Source organism: Podarcis cretensis, assembly GCF_951804945.1.
Source record: "Podarcis cretensis genome assembly, chromosome: 5".
Lineage (NCBI taxonomy): Eukaryota > Metazoa > Chordata > Lepidosauria > Squamata > Lacertidae > Podarcis > Podarcis cretensis.
This window is the reverse complement of record NC_137174.1, coordinates 97327056-97346436: the sequence shown is the minus strand read 5'-3', so window position 1 is coordinate 97346436 and position 19381 is coordinate 97327056. Positions and strand designations below refer to the sequence as shown.

The 19381-nt window shown below is 47.1% G+C and overlaps 1 protein-coding gene across 2 annotated transcripts in view; it reads left to right on the top strand.

Annotated features, from left to right (window-relative positions):
- Window positions 1–19381, top strand: part of CHRNG (cholinergic receptor nicotinic gamma subunit) — a 40520-nt gene that overhangs the window by 9344 nt on the left and 11795 nt on the right. For both annotated transcript variants that reach the window (XM_079978032.1, XM_079978033.1), the window contains 7 exons: window positions 1571–1726; window positions 4961–5058; window positions 9584–9787; window positions 12692–12806; window positions 14303–14417; window positions 16126–16333; window positions 18597–18730. In XM_079978032.1, coding sequence (XP_079834158.1) covers window positions 1571–1726; window positions 4961–5058; window positions 9584–9787; window positions 12692–12806; window positions 14303–14417; window positions 16126–16333; window positions 18597–18730 — 1030 coding nt within the window. The remainder of the gene's footprint in view (window positions 1–1570; window positions 1727–4960; window positions 5059–9583; window positions 9788–12691; window positions 12807–14302; window positions 14418–16125; window positions 16334–18596; window positions 18731–19381) is intronic.

Below are 19381 nucleotides of genomic sequence, written 5' to 3'. Positions count from 1 at the left end.
CTTATCTCTGATCTTAGCGCTGTGGCACTTAGTGCTGAGATCAGAGACAACCCCATTCATTTGACTATAGACTGCCAGAAGGGTCTTAGATAGTTTTAGAAAGTCAGGGAAAAGAAAGGAATCACAAGGCCCCATAGCAGAGGGTAGAAGAGGCCCTTTTCCAAGATAAGAAAGGGCTCCCCACCCCCCTATTTTCCCACTCTGTGGCAGCTCTTAGCTAGGAGGTGAGGCTGCTCTCCTCTGAGACCAGCGCTGGGATAGGGAAGGAAATAACATACCGAGTTGCCTCCCCACAGCAGCACTGGGGCCGAAGATGAACATCTCCTATCTCAGCGCTGGTATGGAGAAGATGAAAACACTGTTTTCTCACTCTTTAGCAAGGCTAGAGTACAAGAGGAGCATCTCCTCCTATCTCAGCGCAGGTGCAGAGCAGGGGGGGGGGAGTGTTTCCTTGCTCCATAGCAGTGCTGGGGCAGGAGAGGAGAGTCTTCTATGTGTGCCTGCCTGCCTGCCTGCCTGAATGTGCTTGTGTTGTCCAGGCCCACATCTGCTAAGCATTCCTCTCAAGAGTGACCAACCTTCACTGCAGCCTTTGGGTCCCAAACAGCGGGAGAGCTCTGCTGCAAGAGGGAGGGGAAGGGATCCTGGCTCTCCTGACCTCTTCCTGGAAGCGGTTGGAGGATGGATGGCGGCTAACAGATTGAAGGTTGACTCCTGACAAGACAGAAGTACTGTTTTTGGGAGACAGGAGGCGGGCAGGTGTGGAGGATTCCCTGGTCCTGAATGGGGTGACTGTGCCCCTGAAGGACCAGGTGTACAGCCTGGGAGTCATTTTGGACTCACAGCTGTCCATGGAGGCAAAGGTCAAATCCGTGTCCAGGGCAGCTGTTTACCAGCTCCATCTGGTAACCAGGCTGAGACCCTATCTGCCTGCGGACTGCCTTGCCAGAGTGGTGCATGCTCTGGTTATCTCCCGCTTGGACTACTGCAATGTGCTCTACGTGGGGCTACCTTTGAAGGTGACCCGGAAACTACAACTAATCCAGAACACGGCAGCTAGACTGGTGACTGGGAGCAGCCGCTGAGACCATATAACACCAGTCTTGAAAGACCTACATTGGCTCTCAGTACGTTTCCGAGCACAATTCAAAGTGTTGGTGCTGACCTTTAAAGCCCTAAACAGCCTTGGCCCAGTATACCTGAAGGAGCGTCTCCACCCCCATCGTTCAGTCCAGACACTGTGGTCCAGCTCTGAGGGCCTTCTGGTGGTTCACTCCCTACAAGAAGTGGTTACAGGAAAACAAGCAGAGGCCCTTCTCAGTGGTGGTACCCTCCCTGTAGAACGCCCTCCCAACAGATGTCAAAGAGAACAACAACTACCAGACTTTTAGAAGACATCTGTAGGCAGCCCTGTTTAGGGGAGCTTTTAATGTTTGATGAATTATTACAGTATTTTAATATATTTTTTTGGAAGCCGCCCAGAGTGGCTGGGGAAGCCCAGCCAGATGGGCGGGGTATAAATAATAAATTATTATTATTATATCATTATTCCTCCCCTTGTTCCCCTCAGCATCGATGGGGTGTTTGAGGTCGCGCTGTACGTCAACGTCCTGGTGTCCCCTGATGGCAGTATCTCCTGGCTCCCCCCGGCCATCTACCGCAGCGTCTGCCCCATTGTGGTCACTTTCTTCCCCTTCGACTGGCAAAACTGCTCCATGGTGTTCCAGTGAGTACTAGTTGGAGCCTCCTGCACCCGTGGCAGTTCCCTGCGTGATTTAGAGCAGTGTTTCCCAACCTTGGGCCGCCAGCTGTTTTTGAACTACAATTCCCATCATCCCTGACCACTGGTCTTGCTAGCTAGGGATGATGGGAGTTGTAGTCCAAAAAACAGCTGGAGGCCCAAGGTTGGGAAACACTGATTTAGAGGGTGGAGGGGGGTGTCTCAGTGAGGGTGGAGAGGAAGGCAGTAGATGAAGGCAGACTTATCTTGCTCATTCATGTTCCTACACCCCCCCCCCAAAAAAGAAAATGCTACTTATGTTGGAAATTTTAATGCCTGAAGGGGACTAATATATATTCATTTCTAACTGTGGGCACATTTTCTTTCTGCATTTATATCATATTTTTAAAATTAATTTTTCATATGCTAACATATATTTGCTTGTATTTACTTATTTAACGAAATGTATCTGCCATTTGATTGTTAGCTCCCCACTTCTAAACAGTTGCATAAATTCAAAGTATGCAGCCCTATACACTCAAATTACTTTAGAAAATACCTATATGCATTATAAAACATACACCGAAACAATATACATGATAATGAGAGGATAAACAGGTATTTTAAATAATCATTTTATCCGTTCATACATTTACTTATATTAGCATGTAACCTGATATCTAAAGTTCCCTTTTTATATCTCACACAACAGTCTAACATTTCTCTAAAATTTTCATATTTCTTTAACATGAATAATATCAATTTAACAATTGCCACCTGCTCCCATAAAGCACTAACTAATTCTTCCTTTTTCAGTTTACGGCCATCCTTCTAAGTCCTCCTTGCTAGAGCTGAAAATATCCAACACTTGAGTGTGGATATTCTTCTGTATCCTTTGATCATTCCCATTGCTCAAAAGGCATAAAGAGGGATCATTGGTCTACCTCAGTCCAACTATTTCATTTACAGCTGAAATCACAATATGCTGATAAGGTCTGACCTTCCAACAACCCCACCAGATGTGAACCATGGTTACCTAGGACTCGGATCTGATGAACCTTGGTTATCTGTATATTGTAGCGCAGTAAGGGATTCTGCTCTGGTCTAGAGGCCTCTGGAAGTGATTGGCTGAATTGCGCTGGTGTCATAGAAGGCCTGGCAGGCATTCTCAGGCAAGAATCGTGGCTAAAGGGACTTCCGGGTTAGCGCGATCTGGTTAATGGCGGATTCCCTCCGAGCTCCGGAGGGAATCGGCTCCGCTGGAGAAGGGTTCTACCGCGACGGCGACGGGGACCCTCAGAAACCGCAGGCGCTGAAGCCTGCGGACTTGGTGACTCGGCGGGCACCTTAAGCGCCCCCCCGATCCACGAAGAGCCTTTTTAAAGGCTGCGGAGAGGGTACGGGGAGCGGCGTGGTGCTGTGAGTGGACCGCTACTGCCGTGGAGCGTAGCCGCAAGCCATGGCCGGAGACCGCTGACTTTCTTCCCTGAAATTCGGACTTTAATTAACCCGTGAGTAGAATGGAATTTGGACTTTAAAATTTTTACTTTTGAATTCGGCACGATCGGGGGATGTGCTAAAGGGAAGTCCGCACCCCCCTGCTTACAGAAGATTTAAAGCAAGGATCGGAGAACTAAGGTGGAGAGTTTTTTCTTTTCGGTGTTTTTTAAAAGATAATATTTTCATGAGTTTGACAGAAGAAGATTCGTGCTGGAGAGTAAGAGTGGAATTTTAGAAGCTTTTGTTTAAACCCCCCCTCTCAGACCCGGGAGTGTCCTGTATGTGAGCTGGAGAAAAAGGAACAGGAGTTTGACAGCTGTCAAAGGAGCTGTCAAACGGGCAGTGAAAGTTAAAAATCTTATTATTTAACACTTCTCTGGACTAAATTTGTTACATTTGAATTAAAGAGGTTGGGAACAAAGTAGTGAAATAACAAAGTAACGGACTGTTGGGAAAGGACTATTAGGTAACCAGAATCCCCCTAGGGGAAACATTGAAACACTACAATGGCTGCAGATGGAAAATTACAGGCAGAGATAGAAAGAATGTTCTTTCTCGTGGGAATTTTGCAGGAGCAGACTACGGCTATGAGTAAACAACTTATAATCTTGAATTCTAAAATAAGTGACTCTGCTGAATGCACAATGGACTTGACCGGAAAAAAATCTGCAGCTGAATTAGAAGAGATAACTTTGGAACAGGAGGAGAGGGAACAAGGAGTGGAGCATGTACAGATGGAGAGTACCAACCAGAAGCCTACACTGTTAGAACATAAAGAAGAAGACTTTTGGATTACAAATCTGCGAAAGATGCGAGAGAGAAGGGAGGAAGCCCCCGGAACACTTGGAATACTTGAATTTAAAAGAAACAAGAAATATGATTGGGGCTTCCTCTTTGAGTATGGAAGATCAGTTGACCTTTCGCAGCAGCTGTTACCAAGTATTTTGGATGGAAGAAAATCTGATGAGACTGAGCTAGAACTCCTTCGAGACCCGATGACCAACAAAGAGGGCTACCAACAAAATCGGCAGAGAGAGACTGACAGAGACTTGAAGGCCTCAGATGTGAGGAATCCAGGCTAAAAACTGTTTTTGTGGACATTCATTTGGGAAGGGACAGAAACCGGGGCGGGGGGGAGGGAAGAACAGAATTTTAAAATTTTCATGATTTTTGTGTTTGATTATTATGACCTATTTTTAAGATAAAATTTGGGTCGACCTTAGAAAAGGACTTAATATTTATATGAAAATTGGATAAGTAAAATTTGGCCAAGTAATATGAATCAAGTATTATTATTTTTTTAAATATACTTATATAACAACAATATGTAAAGGATGAGAGATATGAGCTTGCTGAGTTAATTTAATTAAATTAGGATGTATGAAGGGGGGGTGGGGGGAGGTCAAGAACTGGGGTTAGGAAAGTAAGGACATGAAACCTTATATGTGTTGTTTTTGTTTGTGTGTGTCTGTGTTTATAAAATGTGAAAATCCAATAAAAATTTTATAAAAAAAAAAAGAATCGTGGCTAAAGAATCCTTGACCAATGGCAATCCAACTTCTAGAGTCCCCCACTTTCCAAAGGAATCCATTCCACTGTTGAACAGCTCTTACCATCAGAAGGTTCCTCCAAGTGTTTAGTGGGAATCTCCTTTTTTGTAATTGGTTCAGCTCCTACCCTCTGGAGCAGCAGAAAAAAACCTTACTTGATTTGGCCTTACTGGGTGATTTTATGTTTAAGGTCACAGACCTACAATGCCCGTGAAATCAACCTGCTGTTGACCGTCGAAGATGAGCAGACAATAGAATGGATCTTTATTGACCCCGAAGCTTTCACAGGTAACCCCACCTGCATGCAAGCCGAGGGGGACAACGGGTGCAGGGAGGTAATGATACTGTCCAAATCCTTATAAGAACATCAAAAAAGTAAGACTTGTCTTGTTGCATTGCGTTGGTTAATTCAGCCTCCAATTTCCTGCAGCAGTGAGTTCCATGCCTCTGCGAAACTTGCAAACTCTCAAAGGAAAATTGACACCCTTCCCCTGTTGTTTGTTCCCATCATTTGATATTTACAGTTAAATTGCTCCTTAACATGGAGGCTCCATTTAATAGTAACTGATAGATATATCCTCAGTGTCAAGTTATTTTTTAAGGCTTTCTAAGCAACCATTCGTACCTGCAGAGAATTCCACGAGTTAAATTCGGGGGACGCAGGTGGCGCTGTGGGTTAAAGCCTCAGCGCCTAGGACTTGCCGATCGAAAGGTCGGCGGTTCGAATCCCTGCGGCGGGGTGCGCTCCTGCTGCTCGGTCCCAGCGCCTGCCAACCTAGCAGTTCGAAAGCACCTCCGGGTGCAAGTAGATAAATAGGGACCGCTTACCAGCGGGAAGGTAAACGGCGTTTCCGTGTGCGGCTCTGGCTCGCCAGAGCAGCGATGTCACGCTGGCCACGTGACCCGGAAGTGTCTCCGGACAGCGCTGGCCCCTGGCCTCTTAAGTGAGATGGGCGCACAAACCCAGAGTCTGTCAAGACTGGCCCGTACGGGCAGGGGTACCTTTACCTTTACCTTTTTAAGCAACCATTCGTACCTGCAGTGAATTCCACGAGTTAAATAAAGAGGAAGCACATCTTTTTTTTCTGGTCCTGATCCTACTGCCTGTCAGCTTTGCTGGCAAACTCCCCTGATTTCTAATGTTAGAAAATGTTCAAGGGATAAATCTCTCTCTCTCTCTCTCTCTCTCTCTCTCTCTCTCTCTCCTTCCACCTGGCACCACTCTTTAGGAAATGACAGGGCTGCCTAGAGTCATGAGGGCATTTGGAGGATTTGGAAAACAAAAGCATTTTTGGCACAGATACCACAAAGGCGAAGCATCATTTAGACCAGCGGTCAGCAAACTTTTTCAGCAGGGGGCCGGTCCACTGCCCCTCAGACCTTGTGGGGGACAGGACTATATTTCATATAAGAAAAATTGAACAAATTCCTACGCCCCCAAAATAACCCAGAGATGCATTTTAAATAAAAGCACACATTCTACTCATGTAAAAACACACTGATTCCTGGACCATCCGCAGGCCGGATTTAGAAGGCGATTGGGCCGGATCTGGCCCCCGGGCCTTAGTTTGCCTAGCCATGATTTAGATGCTCCCTGGCCCTGGCGGGGGCAAGGCGGTCAAGTTGTTCTGAGTGGGCAAAACGATTTAGCAGGGAAACTGTTTAACTATAAACCATAGAATCATGGAAGTGTAGAATTGGAAGAGAACCTGAGGGCCATCTAAGCTCTGTCCATGAGGTGTAAGTGAGGGCATTTCGTATAATCAATTTGACATACCAAACATGAGAAACAGATGGAATAAAGAACTGGAGGTTCGTATCTCACCCAGTCAGTGGCGTAGCGTGGGTTGTCAGCACCCGGGGCAAGGCAAGTAATTTGCGCCCCCTAACCCATGGATTTGCGCCCCCTAACCCTAACCCCCAGATGTTGCGCCCGGTGCGGCCGGCCCCCCCTGCACCCCCCACGCTACGCCACTGCACCCAGTCAGTAGGACAATGTTTTTAACTTTGGTAGCTAATGTGTCGTTAGATTATGAATTATGCATTATACAACAAACAGTAATATTTAGAATTCATTGGACTCTACTACACCTGCACAGAAAGGGATGATCTACAACAACATGCTGCACATAATAAGGAAATGCTTCTTTGAAACATGCTTATGCAGTATCCAACGCTTGCAAATTTCTGGAGGAAAGTATTAAGATGTATAAATACTGCTTTGGGGGATATTTTAAAATTGCCATAGGATAATATTATTCTAAGCCACATACCAACCATATGGGGTTTGACTGCGGGTCAACATAAATTAGGGCTGCCCTATGTCCGGGTTTGAAATAGTGTCCACACGGAATTTCCAAAATCACTAAAAACGTCTAAAAACCATAATAATAATAATAATAATAATAATAATAATAATAATAATAATAATTATTATTATTTATACCCCACCCTCCCCAGCGGCTAACAACTGGTAATAAAAACAAGTTGATTAAAATACAATTTTAAAAACAAGATTAAAACATTAAGATGCAGCCTCTTCACAGGAGGAGAAAGGAAAAAGAAAGAGTGTCAACCCATGTCAGAAGTGGGCAAATTTCCTTAAAAGGTCAACAACTTTTGTGCCCAGGTCCCCACTTTTAGAAATATGGCAACCCTAACGTAAGTGGACTCTTCATGCCCTTATTTCTGCTAAAAGACTGGTATCGAGACATTGGAAAGATAATACCATGGCCCCCCTTTTCCCAGCTGGAATGGGTAACATTCCAGGGGCCACAATCCAGTGGTGAATGAGGCCACTGGCAAAAGGTGGGTGGAGCAATGCATGCAAATTTCCCCTTTCTAGAGTAGGGTAGTTCCTACACAAACTCACACATCCCTCTCCTTCCTCCATCCAGACTGGCCAGAGACATTATCAGAACTCAAGGGCACATTCTAGCCAGGCACAAATCCTTGGGGTGGGTGTGAGGCAGGGCTGAGGAGGAGGTGTGGCTAAGGAAGGGGGTGGGGAGAGTCCCGAGGGCTTGGGGAGCTGCACTTGGGGTCCCTCTTCGGCTTTGCACCTGTCACCTGTTTGCATCCACCTCTTAATGGCTTCCAAGGTTTGCCTCACTTTGCTCTCTGGCCATGTGCCCCCCCCCAGCCTGCTTCTGTGGGTTATTAATAAGAATCACTGCAGGAGAATGTTTGGCATTTGTCATCCCTCCCCCCCCCCCCGTCCTTTGTTCTGCTGGCTCCTCTCCTTCCCTCCCAGCCACTCCTATAACTAACAGTTACATTTCAGCCAATTGATCCAGGAATGCAGCCGTCGCCAGCAGCTGCCGCTGCCATTCTCCATCATGTTTTAATAGCATCTCGGAGGTGGAAAAGTTCCTCTTTGGAAGCGAGAGGCTTTCTTGTTTTTTCATGATGGGGGACAAGCCAGTTATTTTGCACGGTTAAAAATCTATCTCTCCCGCAGACGGCAGGGGGAATAAACAAGAAAACACCAGCTTAATAGCGTGTCACGCTTGGCTTCGTGTTGCAGCCCAGAGAGAGAGAAAGAGAGAGAAAGAGAGAGAGAGAGAGAGAGAGAGAGAGAGAGAGAGAGAGAGAGAGAGAGAGAGAAATGTGGGCTTTTGTATGGCAGCCGGGCCACTGGAGGCCTTGGGGACCAAACACATGGCAGAATCAGCTCTCTCTCCATCAGATTCCAGCTTCTGGCAGAAGTTCCTCTGCGGTGCCAGGCAGTAAGCTGGCAGCTCCAGGCATCCTGGCCCAGATGATCGGATGAGTCTTGCTATGGTGGATATATCGTTCACACAGGGCTCTAAATCCTCACTCAGATCCTGGGCACTTTTCTCATGGGCTCTGTTGTATCAGTTCTGTCTCTCTGTCTCTCTGTCTCTCTGTCTCTCTCTCTGTCTCTCTCTCTCTCTCTCTCTCACACACACACACCATGTAGGAAAGAGATTTCCCTCTGCACCTTTATTGTTTGCACTCGTTTCCCCATCAGCTCGTTCATCGCCAGCAGCTCCCTTCACCCAGGCTCCGTTCCTCGTCTCAATGTGGCAGCCTGGCTTCAGATCGAGGTGGCCGCCAGGACCAAACTTGGGGACCCCCAAAACAGCAGCAGCTGGTGCCCACTGGGAATAGTGGGGCAGTTGGCAGGGAGGTCAACAGTAGGGGGCGCCAGAGCTAAGGACAGTCAGAGCAATTTAGACAAGTTTTGTCCCCTCCTCATCTCTTGATTTCCGCAAGGGCAACACTGAGACTGTGGAGAAGGGAGAAGCTGCTGGGCAAAGTGGGTGTGTCTGGGGCAAACTGAGGTTGGAGGGGCCTTAGTGAAACAGGCACTACTGCCCACAAATGTTTGGAAGATGGGGAGCTCAAGGTGGTCTGGAGGCAATGAGCGATGCTTTATTTTCAGGTGCGTTATTAGTTGGGCGAAGGCAACATTTCTCATCAAAGAATTATTAGATAGGCTTTTGAGATCTCCTGTTGGAGACTATCTCTGCTGGAGAATATTCTGCAGAATAGCCACTCCAGTTTTGCAAAGCAAGAATTTTGGGTGCTGCTATGACCCAGAATTAATATCATTTAATGTTATTTCCGTATTGTTGAAGGAGGGAACAGGGCTAGAAACTTAGTGCGCATGTGTTTGTTTTAAAAGGTTGGGATGCGAGAATTCATGGTGATGTCAAAAATAGGGAATTGCAGAAAAGTGGGAGGGGGAGAGCTCTGAGCTGCTGGTCTCAGAAGCTCCATAGTTAATGTGACCGATATTTGTGTGTATATTTGCTCCTACCCACATGACGCTGCCTTCTCCCGACAGAGAACGGGGAATGGGCAATCAAGCACCGGCCAGCCAAGAAGGTTGTGAACGCCCAGCACTTCACGCCAGATGACATAGGGTACCAGCAGATCATCTTCTTCCTCATCATCCAGAGGAAGCCACTCTTCTACATCATCAACATCATCATCCCTTGCGTGCTCATTTCCTCGGTTGCTGTGCTCGTGTACTTCCTCCCAGCGAAAGGTCAGTGCCAAAAGTATCACTGTGGACTCAGCTATACAGCTGCAAATAAGTGTGTTCTAAAGTGCAATATACAAATGTGACACCAGATGGCGACAGTGAGCTATGGCAAATTCAATGTATTTTTCAAAACTTTTTTTTAAAAAAACATGAATTTTCACAGCATTTTTAAATATGTTTGTGGATTCCACCTGTGGTGCTTTGGTTGGCCTGGGTTAGGCCTGGTTAGCCTGTGGCCCCCCGGGTGTTGATGGATGATGGGAACTGTAGTCTGGAAAGCCCAGCTTCCCCCACCCTGGGCTAAGGATTCAGCACTCTGGTCAGCTCCCAGGCTTTGCTTCATAGGGAGGCAAGGAACCGGGTTGGTCAAGAGGAAGTGGAAATTGGTGGGTCTTCCGATGTGGCTGAACTCCAACTCCCATCAGTCCCAGCCAGCACAGTCAGTGGTCAAGGATGATGGGAATTGTAGTCCTGCAACAGCAGAAAACCAACAGGTTCCCTATACAGGGAAGGGGGAATTTAGTGTGTGCCTGCTGGTTTTTGCAGCAGGCACGTGTTTAGCATGACACGGGCTACGATCGCCTCCAAATTTGCGCTGTTGAAAGCCCCCTCACGACTTCCAGGCCTATTTATTCATTTCATCAGATATCTAAGTTTCCCCTTCATCCAAACAGACTGCAGGTAGGTGTAAATTAGTAAACATAGGGTAACCTCTTTACGCTTAGGGTCTTTGGCTCCTGGGGTGTCCATTTTCAGGACCCACCCTGCTTTTTCCTCAAGCTTCTAGTAAGAACCAACTCCACCTGACGATAAAATATAAAACCCGCATAAAAAGCGAAGTGCAGAAATGGAACATGAAGCATGAAACAGATCGTAAAACAGTATCAAAATCCTAAAAACATCAAGAATTAAAAACTGCAGGAATAAAATTTGGGAAGGCTTAGGAGAAAAGAAGCGTTTTCTGTAGGTGTCAAAAACTGGTATAACAGCAGCAAAGTGATGACATAAGAGAAGACTCCTGGACCAGGCCAATCATCCATCTAGTCCAAAGTCCTGCTTTCTCAATGCCATGTATAATTTTATAAACTTCTATCATGTGTCCAGGGACGCAGGTGGCACTGTGGGTTAAACCACAGAGCCTAGGACTTGCCAATCAGAAGGTCAGCAGTTTGAATCCCCTCGACGGGGTGAGCTCCCGTTGCTCGGTCCCAGCTCCTGCCCACCTAGCAATTCAAAAGCACGTCAGAGTGCAAGTAGATAAATAGGTACTGCTCTGGCGGGAAGGTCAACAGCGTTTCCATGCGCTGCTCTGGTTCACCAGAAGCGGCTTAGTCATGCTGGCCACATGACCTGGACGCTGGCATATGATGCTGGCTCCCTTGGCCAATAAAGCGAGATGAGCACCGCAACCCCAGAGTTGGTCACGACTGGACCTGATGGTCAGGGATCCCTTTATCTTTACTACCATGTCTCCTCTAACTCAGTGTTCCCCAACCTTGGGCCTCCAGCTGTTTTTGGACTACAACTCCCATCATCACTCGCTAGCAAGACCAGTGGTCAAGGATGATGGGAATTGTAGTCCAAAAACAGCTGGAGGCCCAAGGTTGGGGAACACTGCTCTAACTCAAAGGCCCCAACGCTGCAATCTTTCCTCTTAGGAGAGTAACTCCCTGAATCTAGAGGACCCTGAGTTCCTCAGCACAATGAGAGAGGAGGAAAAACTTCTCTCCATCCAAACAATGTACAACAGCACACAGTGGCAGGTCAAGAATCCCTCCCTCTAACCTGATAGATCAGCTCCTGCCTGCTTCGCCACCTCTGTTTAGCAGAAAAGAGCTGAGAAAGCTCAGAGCAAAACTGGGTCCCATCTCAGCAGGAACAAAGCCAAGAGGCAGCTATGTGGCCTAGTGGCAACTGGAAATTTGATAGATAAAGCCCCTAATCCCCTAGCCTGCGATTAGGCAGTGGAAACACCTGCAGATGGGACTCACAGAGCATCCTGGTAGGAGAGAGTTGTTTTTAGGGTTCAGAAGACACAGGGTGGAAGGTGCTTTGCATTTTGAGGGCTCTGCCTCTCCCATCTCTCATCCTGGTGCCGTTTACTGGATGTGAGGGCTGGTGCAGAAGCAAGATTGGGAGTAGTGCTGGCACACAAGTGAGAGGGGCTTGATCCAGCCGCAGCCCTGCTCTTCCTAACGTCTCCAGGACCAAGACTTGAATTGAGTTGGGGAGGTTCATAAGGAGTTCCTGGCTCACCAAGGCCAGCTTGGTGGGAGTCAATCAATGACGTGGTCCAGAGGCTGATGTCTCTTTCCCCGCTAGTCTGGGGTTTTGACTATGCTGAGAACCAATCAGCGAAGCATCCCTTTCTTTTAACCCTGTGGCAGTAGAAAAAAAATGGAGTTGGAAGGGGGCATGGTCCTAAGTTTAGAGAGGAAGCCCCTGGTACTATTTCAGATACGGTTAAGTACTTAATTCGTTCCGGAGGTCTGTTCTTAACCTGAAACTGTTCTTAACCTGAGGTACCACTTTAGCTAATGGAGCCTCCTGCTGCCGCTGCGCTGCCCTCGCACCATTTCTGTTCTCATCCTGAAGCAAAGTTCTTAACCCGAGGTACTATTTCTGGGTTAGCAGAGTCTGTAACCTGAAGCATCTGTAACCTGAAGCGTCTGTAACCTGAGGTACCACTGTATTCCCTGCCTGTCAACTGCTGAGAGGAGGACAATAAGTGATACTTCTGCATCCCAGGCCTCTATTTTCAGAGCAACTAGGCATTCCTGGGGTGGACCTTCTTGGGACGAGGCGTGAGAGCATGATGAAGCAAAGCAGAAGCCTTATTGCTTCTCCCTCCCTCCCTCCCTCCCTCCCTCCCTCTCTCTCTCTCTCTCTCTCTCTATCTCTCTGCAGCTGGTGGTCAGAAATGCACGGTTTCGATCAACGTCCTCCTGGCCCAGACTGTTTTCCTCTTCCTGATTGCGAAAAAGGTCCCCGAAACCTCGCAGGCAGTGCCGCTCATTGAAAAGTAAGCAGACGATGTTTAGGGAAGCTTTTAATGTTTGATGCATTACTGTATTTTAATATTTTGTTGGAAGCCACCCAGAGTGGCTGGGGAAGCCTAGCCAAATGGGCGGGGTATAAATAATAAATTATTATTATTATTATTATTATTATTATTATTATTATTATTATTATTAGGTCCTGTAGGTGGCAGTGATGGCCTCCAACTTGGGTGGCTTTAAAGGAGAATTAGACAAATAAATAGTTTCCAAAAAGCCACTCCTTTCATTTTAGCAAAGATTCCCCTGCATTGGGGCATCGGCATGTTTCTGATGTTATTACACCAGTTCATCACTGAAGTGGCAACTCTTTGCGAAAGGGAGTTGCGGAATTTATCTTCCCAGCACTGTCGTGCGACAGATAATGGATAAATCCATTTTGCCGGTGGGGAATGAGGGAGAGGTAGCAGCTTGTCCAAGGCCCCCGTGAGAAGCCTGCGAGAGTGGCAGGAAGTGAGCTCTAGATGTTGGATTTGATCTCCGGCTGTTGGCATGGCTTTATTTTATTATGGTGGAAGCTCTTGAGGGCTAGCACCCACTTCATCAGATGTTATCCTGATAGATGCATGACTAAGGCAGAGCTGCTTTCTAGACCACTGGCTGAAGCACCTCCTTCCTCCATTAAACCTCACTGCAGCCACGTTTGATTGGGAGGGGACTTTGCAGTTTGCCAAACTGCTCTGTGAAGTGCTTCTCCCCCTCCATTCAGCAACTCATCAGAAGACGTACACATGGTTGGTGGTTAGGATAGAAGGGAAATTTGGTTCTGTTTGCATTTTTAGGTGAGCCTTCCTGATTTGCCGCCCCCCCCCCCAAGATACAATAAGTTAAACACAGCTGTCCTTCAGAATTCACAACTCTCTGAATTTTGTGGTGCATTTCTCTATAGATAAAAACTGGGTATACCAGGGTGCCTACAAATGCATATATTCACAAATGCATTACAGTGGAACCTCAGTTTTCGAACGTCTCCATTGATGAACGTTTCGGAACCGAAACGCCATAAACCCAGAAATAAATGCTTCCATTTTCAAACGCGCCTCAGAAGTCGAACTTCTAAGGCGGCCTCTGTTTCCAGTTTCCTTGTTGTATTGAGGCTTTTGTATTCAGTTTTCAGTTTTCGAACATTTCGGAAGTCGAACAGTCTTCCGGAACAGATTATGTTCGAAAACCGAGGTTCCACTGTATATCCGGGTTTGGGGTTTTTTGGTTGTTGTTTTTTTTTTTTTGCAAAACTGTGCCTACAAATGCATATTATTAGTGAATGCATCATATATGGGGAAAGTGTAAAATTGCAAAAACATGGACAAATTTGCATACTGATATGTGTGCATTAGGGGGAAGGCATTTTCCAATTACTTAGAAGAACAAATTCTCAGATTGATGAAGAATATGTAATGGTTGATTTTGCCACTGATTAGGGCAGGTGACCTGTGTGCCATTTCCCTTTTTCTCCCCAAAGGTACTTAACTTTCCTCTTGGTGGTGACAATTGCCATTGTCGTGAACGCTGTCATTGTACTCAACGTTTCCCTGAGGACCCCCAACACTCACTCCATGTCCGCACGGGTCCGAGAGGTAGGTCCAGCGGATGCTGCCCAGAAGCTCTGGGCTGGTCCCCTGCTCACGTTAGACCTCCTTGCACCACTGAGCCCCAAGACTTGGCCTTTGCCTTACCTAGGAAACTGCCTTATCCTGACTCAGACCACAGGTCCCCCTAGCTCAGCGTTGACCACACTGACTGGCAACAGCTCTCTGGGGTTTTATGCAGGTGTCGTTCCCAGTCCTACCTGGAGATGCTGGGGATCAAATCTGGGACCTCCTGCACACAAGACATATCCTCTGCCACTGAGCTACAGCCCTGTACCCTTCCTTCTTTTTCTTTTTTAAATAATTTTTATTAAGTTTCATCTTACCGAATTAAACACATCAAACCAATTAATCCAAATTATAACAATACAAATCATATAATCCAATTATTTTCCAAATTATAATTTTTTGTGGGGGGTACCTATGCTTCTTGATCAGCAGGAGTCCAATCCTCGAATATTTGTGTTGCTTTCATATTAAGAATGATATTTCCAGTCCCCTCTTCTCAATCCTTGTCGTTACTCATTTTCCTTTTCCTTCACCTCCGAGTTGCTCCGCAAGTGGGTTGAAAAAAACAACCAGTCTTATTTGTGTTTCTGTGTGTGCTTTGTACTTCCTTCTTGAAGAGCCACAGCCCTAGCTCAAACCCCAGACCCTGCCCTTTCATGTAGCAACCCACTTGGAAACTGCCACAGACTGGCTGGGCACCAGGAGTGCCAGCTTGGCCCTGCGACCATGGGTGCCCGGGGCCATGGGTGTCATGCAGTGTGCCTGGCCCTGGCACCGAAGTTTGTGGGTGCCACAAACTCTCGATGGGGAATTTTGTGGGTGCTTGGGCACCCAGGGCCCCAGGGAGATGGCAGAGGAATGGTGGGAGGAACCAGAGTCTGGGGAATGGTGGTGGGGTGACAGTGAGTGGTCAGGAGAAGGCGATTGGGAGGAGGAGTTGTCAGAAGCTGAAGAGGTAACAGGGCTTAATAAGCAAGGAGAGTCTGTGGGAGAGAGAAGCTCAGAAGCAGAAGCAGGAGAGGAGGGAGGAAAAGAGGCAGAGATGAGTCAGGCTGGTGAAGGGTCTTGGGTGTCTCCCCCTCCTGCTGCAACAAGCACCCCTCCCTGCTGGTCTCCCAGAACCAGGAGAGGCATGAAAAGAGCAAAGGAGAAATTGGAGGCACAGTCTCCGATTGCTTGGGAAAAGCCATGGCGAGGAGGGGACTTAGGCAGCTGAGGGGAGGAAGGGACCTTCAGTCTGGAGACCCTGTGTGGTGTTGTGGTTAAGAGCGTTAGACTCGTAATCTGGGGAACCGGGTTCACGTCTCCGCTCCTCCACCTGCAGCTGCTGGGTGACCTTGGGCCAGTCACACTTCTCTGAAGTCTCTCAGCCTCACTCACCTCACAGAGTGCTTGTTGTGGGGGAGGAAGGGAAAGAAGAATGTTAGCCGCTTTGAGACTCCTTCGGGTAGTGATAAAGCAGGATATCAAACTCTTCTTCTCTTCTTCTTCATCTCAGCAACAACTTCATGGGGGCAAGACCTGCCGGACATGAGTTGCTGTGCTCATTAGGCCTGACACTCCTGTGCCCTTCTTGTTTTGTCTGATAAAGCATTAACTCCAACTTGCTCTGTGTGGTTTCCTGCTGGCTCACTTCTGTCAGAAACCCTCCTGGGTAGCCTCACCATTTTCTTCCCCCACCTCCCAGGTGTTTCTGAAGCTGGTGCCACGCTACCTGGGCATGCACATGCGGCGTGTCGACGCGCCCGCCGGGAATCGTCTCATCCGCCGGCGGAGCTCTCTGGGGCTCATGGCAAAAGCGGATGAGTACATGCTGTGGAAGGCGCGAAGCGAGCTCCTCTTTGAGAGGCAGAGGGAGCGTGACGGGTTGGTGAAGATGCTTCTGGCACAGATAGGTAAGTCTTGGGCGAGCAGCAGAAGGTGGTCTGTTGTGGAAGAGAGCAGACGATGGGGAAAGAGGGGGATGTTTCTTTTTTTTATAATAATTTTTATTCATTTTAAAACATATTATTTATCGTACATACCACAAAATTTCTCATGTTATACAATCTTTTTGGACTTCCATCAGCACCTCTGATGATCCCCCATTTTCATCATTTCGTCTGCATTTCTTAAATTCATATTGCCTTTAATTATCTTAACTAACATCTTCCTTTTTATCCAGTTATGCAATAATTCAAATTATTCACCTCACAAAACATCTTGCAAACCTACAAATGTAATCTGCTCATCACAATTACTTTTCAAATAGTCCGTATTTACACCAATCTTCTGTGAATCTCTGGTCCTGCCGGTTTCGAATTTTTCCTGTTAATTTATCTAACTCTGCATAGTCCATCAATTTCATCCTCCAGTCTTCTTTCGTCGGTAATTCTTCTTGCTTCCATTTTTGTGCCAACAATATTCTTGCTGCCGTCATTGCATATAAAAACAGCTTACAATCTTTTCTATTTATATCATCTCCTACAATGCCCAGTAGAAATGCTTCTGGTTTCTTAATAAATGTATATTTCAACATTTTTTTCATCTCGTTATACAGTGGTGCCTCGCAAGACGAAATTAATTCGTTCCGCGAGTCTCTTCGTCTTGCGGTTTTTTGGTCTTGCGAAGCACGGCTATTAGCGGCTTAGCGGATTAGCGCTATTAGCGGCTTAAAAAGGTAAAGGTAAAGGTACCCCTGCCCGTACGGGCCAGTCTTGACAGACTCTGGGGTTGTGCGCCCATCTCACTTAAGAGGCCAGGGGCCAGCGCTGTCCGGAGACACTTCCGGGTCACGTGGCCAGCGTGACATCGCTGCTCTGGCGAGCCAGAGCCGCACACGGAAACGCCGTTTACCTTCCCGCTGGTAAGCGGTCCCTATTTATCTACTTGCACCCGGAGGTGCTTTCGAGCTGCTAGGTTGGCAGGCGCTGGGACCGAGCAGCAGGAGCGCACCCCGCCGCAGGGATTCGAACCGCCGACCTTTCGATCGGCAAGCCCTAGGCGCTGAGGCTTTAACCCACAGCGCCACCTGCGTCCCAGCTTAGCGGCTTAGTGGTTTAGAAAAAGGAAAGAAAGGAAAAAAACTCGCAAGAACTCGCAATACGTTTCGTCTTGCGAAGCAAGCCCATAGGGAAATTCGTCTTGCGAAGCACCTCAAAAGACGGAAAACTCTTTCGTCTAGCGAGTTTTTCGTCTTGCGAGGCATTCGTCTTGCGGGGCACCACTGTATATCATTTCCCAGAAGTTTTTCACCTATTTACATTCCGGGGGGTGGGGTGGGGGTGGGAATGTTTCAAGTTCTTCCTCTTCCCCCACCCCTCAGCCTTCACGAGCTCAGAGCCCTCTTCGAGTTGGACTGGGGAGCCTGTGTTCTTTTCCCACAGATGTCGATAGACTACAACTCCCATCATTCCCTGAGCAATGCCCTTGCTGGCCAGGGCTGATGGGAGTTGTAGTCCGACAACAAACTCTTGTTTTAGAGTCCCAGTGCTTTCTTTCTGGGGGTACTCAGTGGGGTGCAGGACCAGCACATTTCCCCCCAAATGTGTGGCACTTACTGTAACAACTTCATGGTGAGGAACAGCACCCTTTTTCCTAAAAAAAAGAAGAAGGGGGGGGGAGCAAAGCACTGCTAGAGACTTATAGGGCTTCTTTTTCTTTTATTGATTTATAATAAAAACAAGGAAGACTAAGCCACAAATTGCAAGAACAGGGCAGGAGCATAGCAAAAAGGAACATAAGACTTACAGTATTTTTAAAAGTGCATTTTAGCACACAGCAGGCGGTGCTAATCCGCAAACAGCATCAGTCCCCTTTAAATCCCCAGAGCTGCTTCTGCCAGCTCACTTCATCCTCCGCTATCCTCCTCTTCCTTGCTCTTTCTGGGCAGTTCTTCTTAGCTAGGCCAGACCCTGCAGGCGGATTGCCTCTTCATCATGTGGAGGAGACTTTAAAAATGCTATTAAATCCCATTCTTCTCTATTAATTCCACTGCAGTCTACTCATATCAGGGGCCGCCAGAAGACTTTAACATTTTAAAACCAGCATCTTAGTGTTCTGCTGCCCTCTGTCTTTCCTGCATGCTTTTGGGTCAAGTGTGGAAGCTGTTTTGGCCCCCAACAAGATCTCCCCTGTTCAGATTCTTCCTCTGCAATCTTGACATTTCCCCTTTCCCAGGAGGCAGCTTAGAGAACGGAAGTCCCCAGGAGATTTGCAACAGTCTGCGCCGTGCTGCTCCGGAAATCCAGACCTGTGTTGATGCCTGCAACCACATTGCTAAGACTTTGGAAGAGAAGAAGGGCTTTGACAGTGTAAGTTGCCATCTCAGGTGTACAGCTGCTTAGGGACCTGTTCACACAGGCAGGTTCGTCTCCTGCTGACTGTGGCATCAAGCAGTGTTTTGCATGTGTGAATGCGCAGTCATAGGAGAAGATTGATTGACTGATTGACTGACTGATTGATTGAAATGATATCAGGGGAAAAGGCAGAACACAAATCAAACGTATTTTTAAGCAGAGGCAATTAACACATTGTTTAGGTATGCATTCAGTTAATTAATTAAGTTATGTAACACTTAACGCTGAAACAGGTTTCTAAGTGGTTTACCATTATTGTTTATGGTTATTTATTAATTTATGTACTGCTTAATGGCAAAAAAAAAAGGCTTCTGAGTGGATTGCAAAGCATGAAATCCCAGCTACTTACACGTTGACACATCCCTTGTTAAAATACACCATAAAATAATTCTGCTACAATATTTAAATAAAAGCATAACCCATAATCAAAAAGGGCAATAAAACAATCCCATTAAAACAGCACGGCGATTGAAACGGGAGATCAAGGGAATGCCTGTGCGAACAGGTGCGATTTCAAAAGCCGTCGGCATGCCAATGCAGATGGCGCCTCTCGTATTTCATTCAGCTGCGGGCTTTCATCTTGTCTGTCGAAAGCCCTCTTCAGGC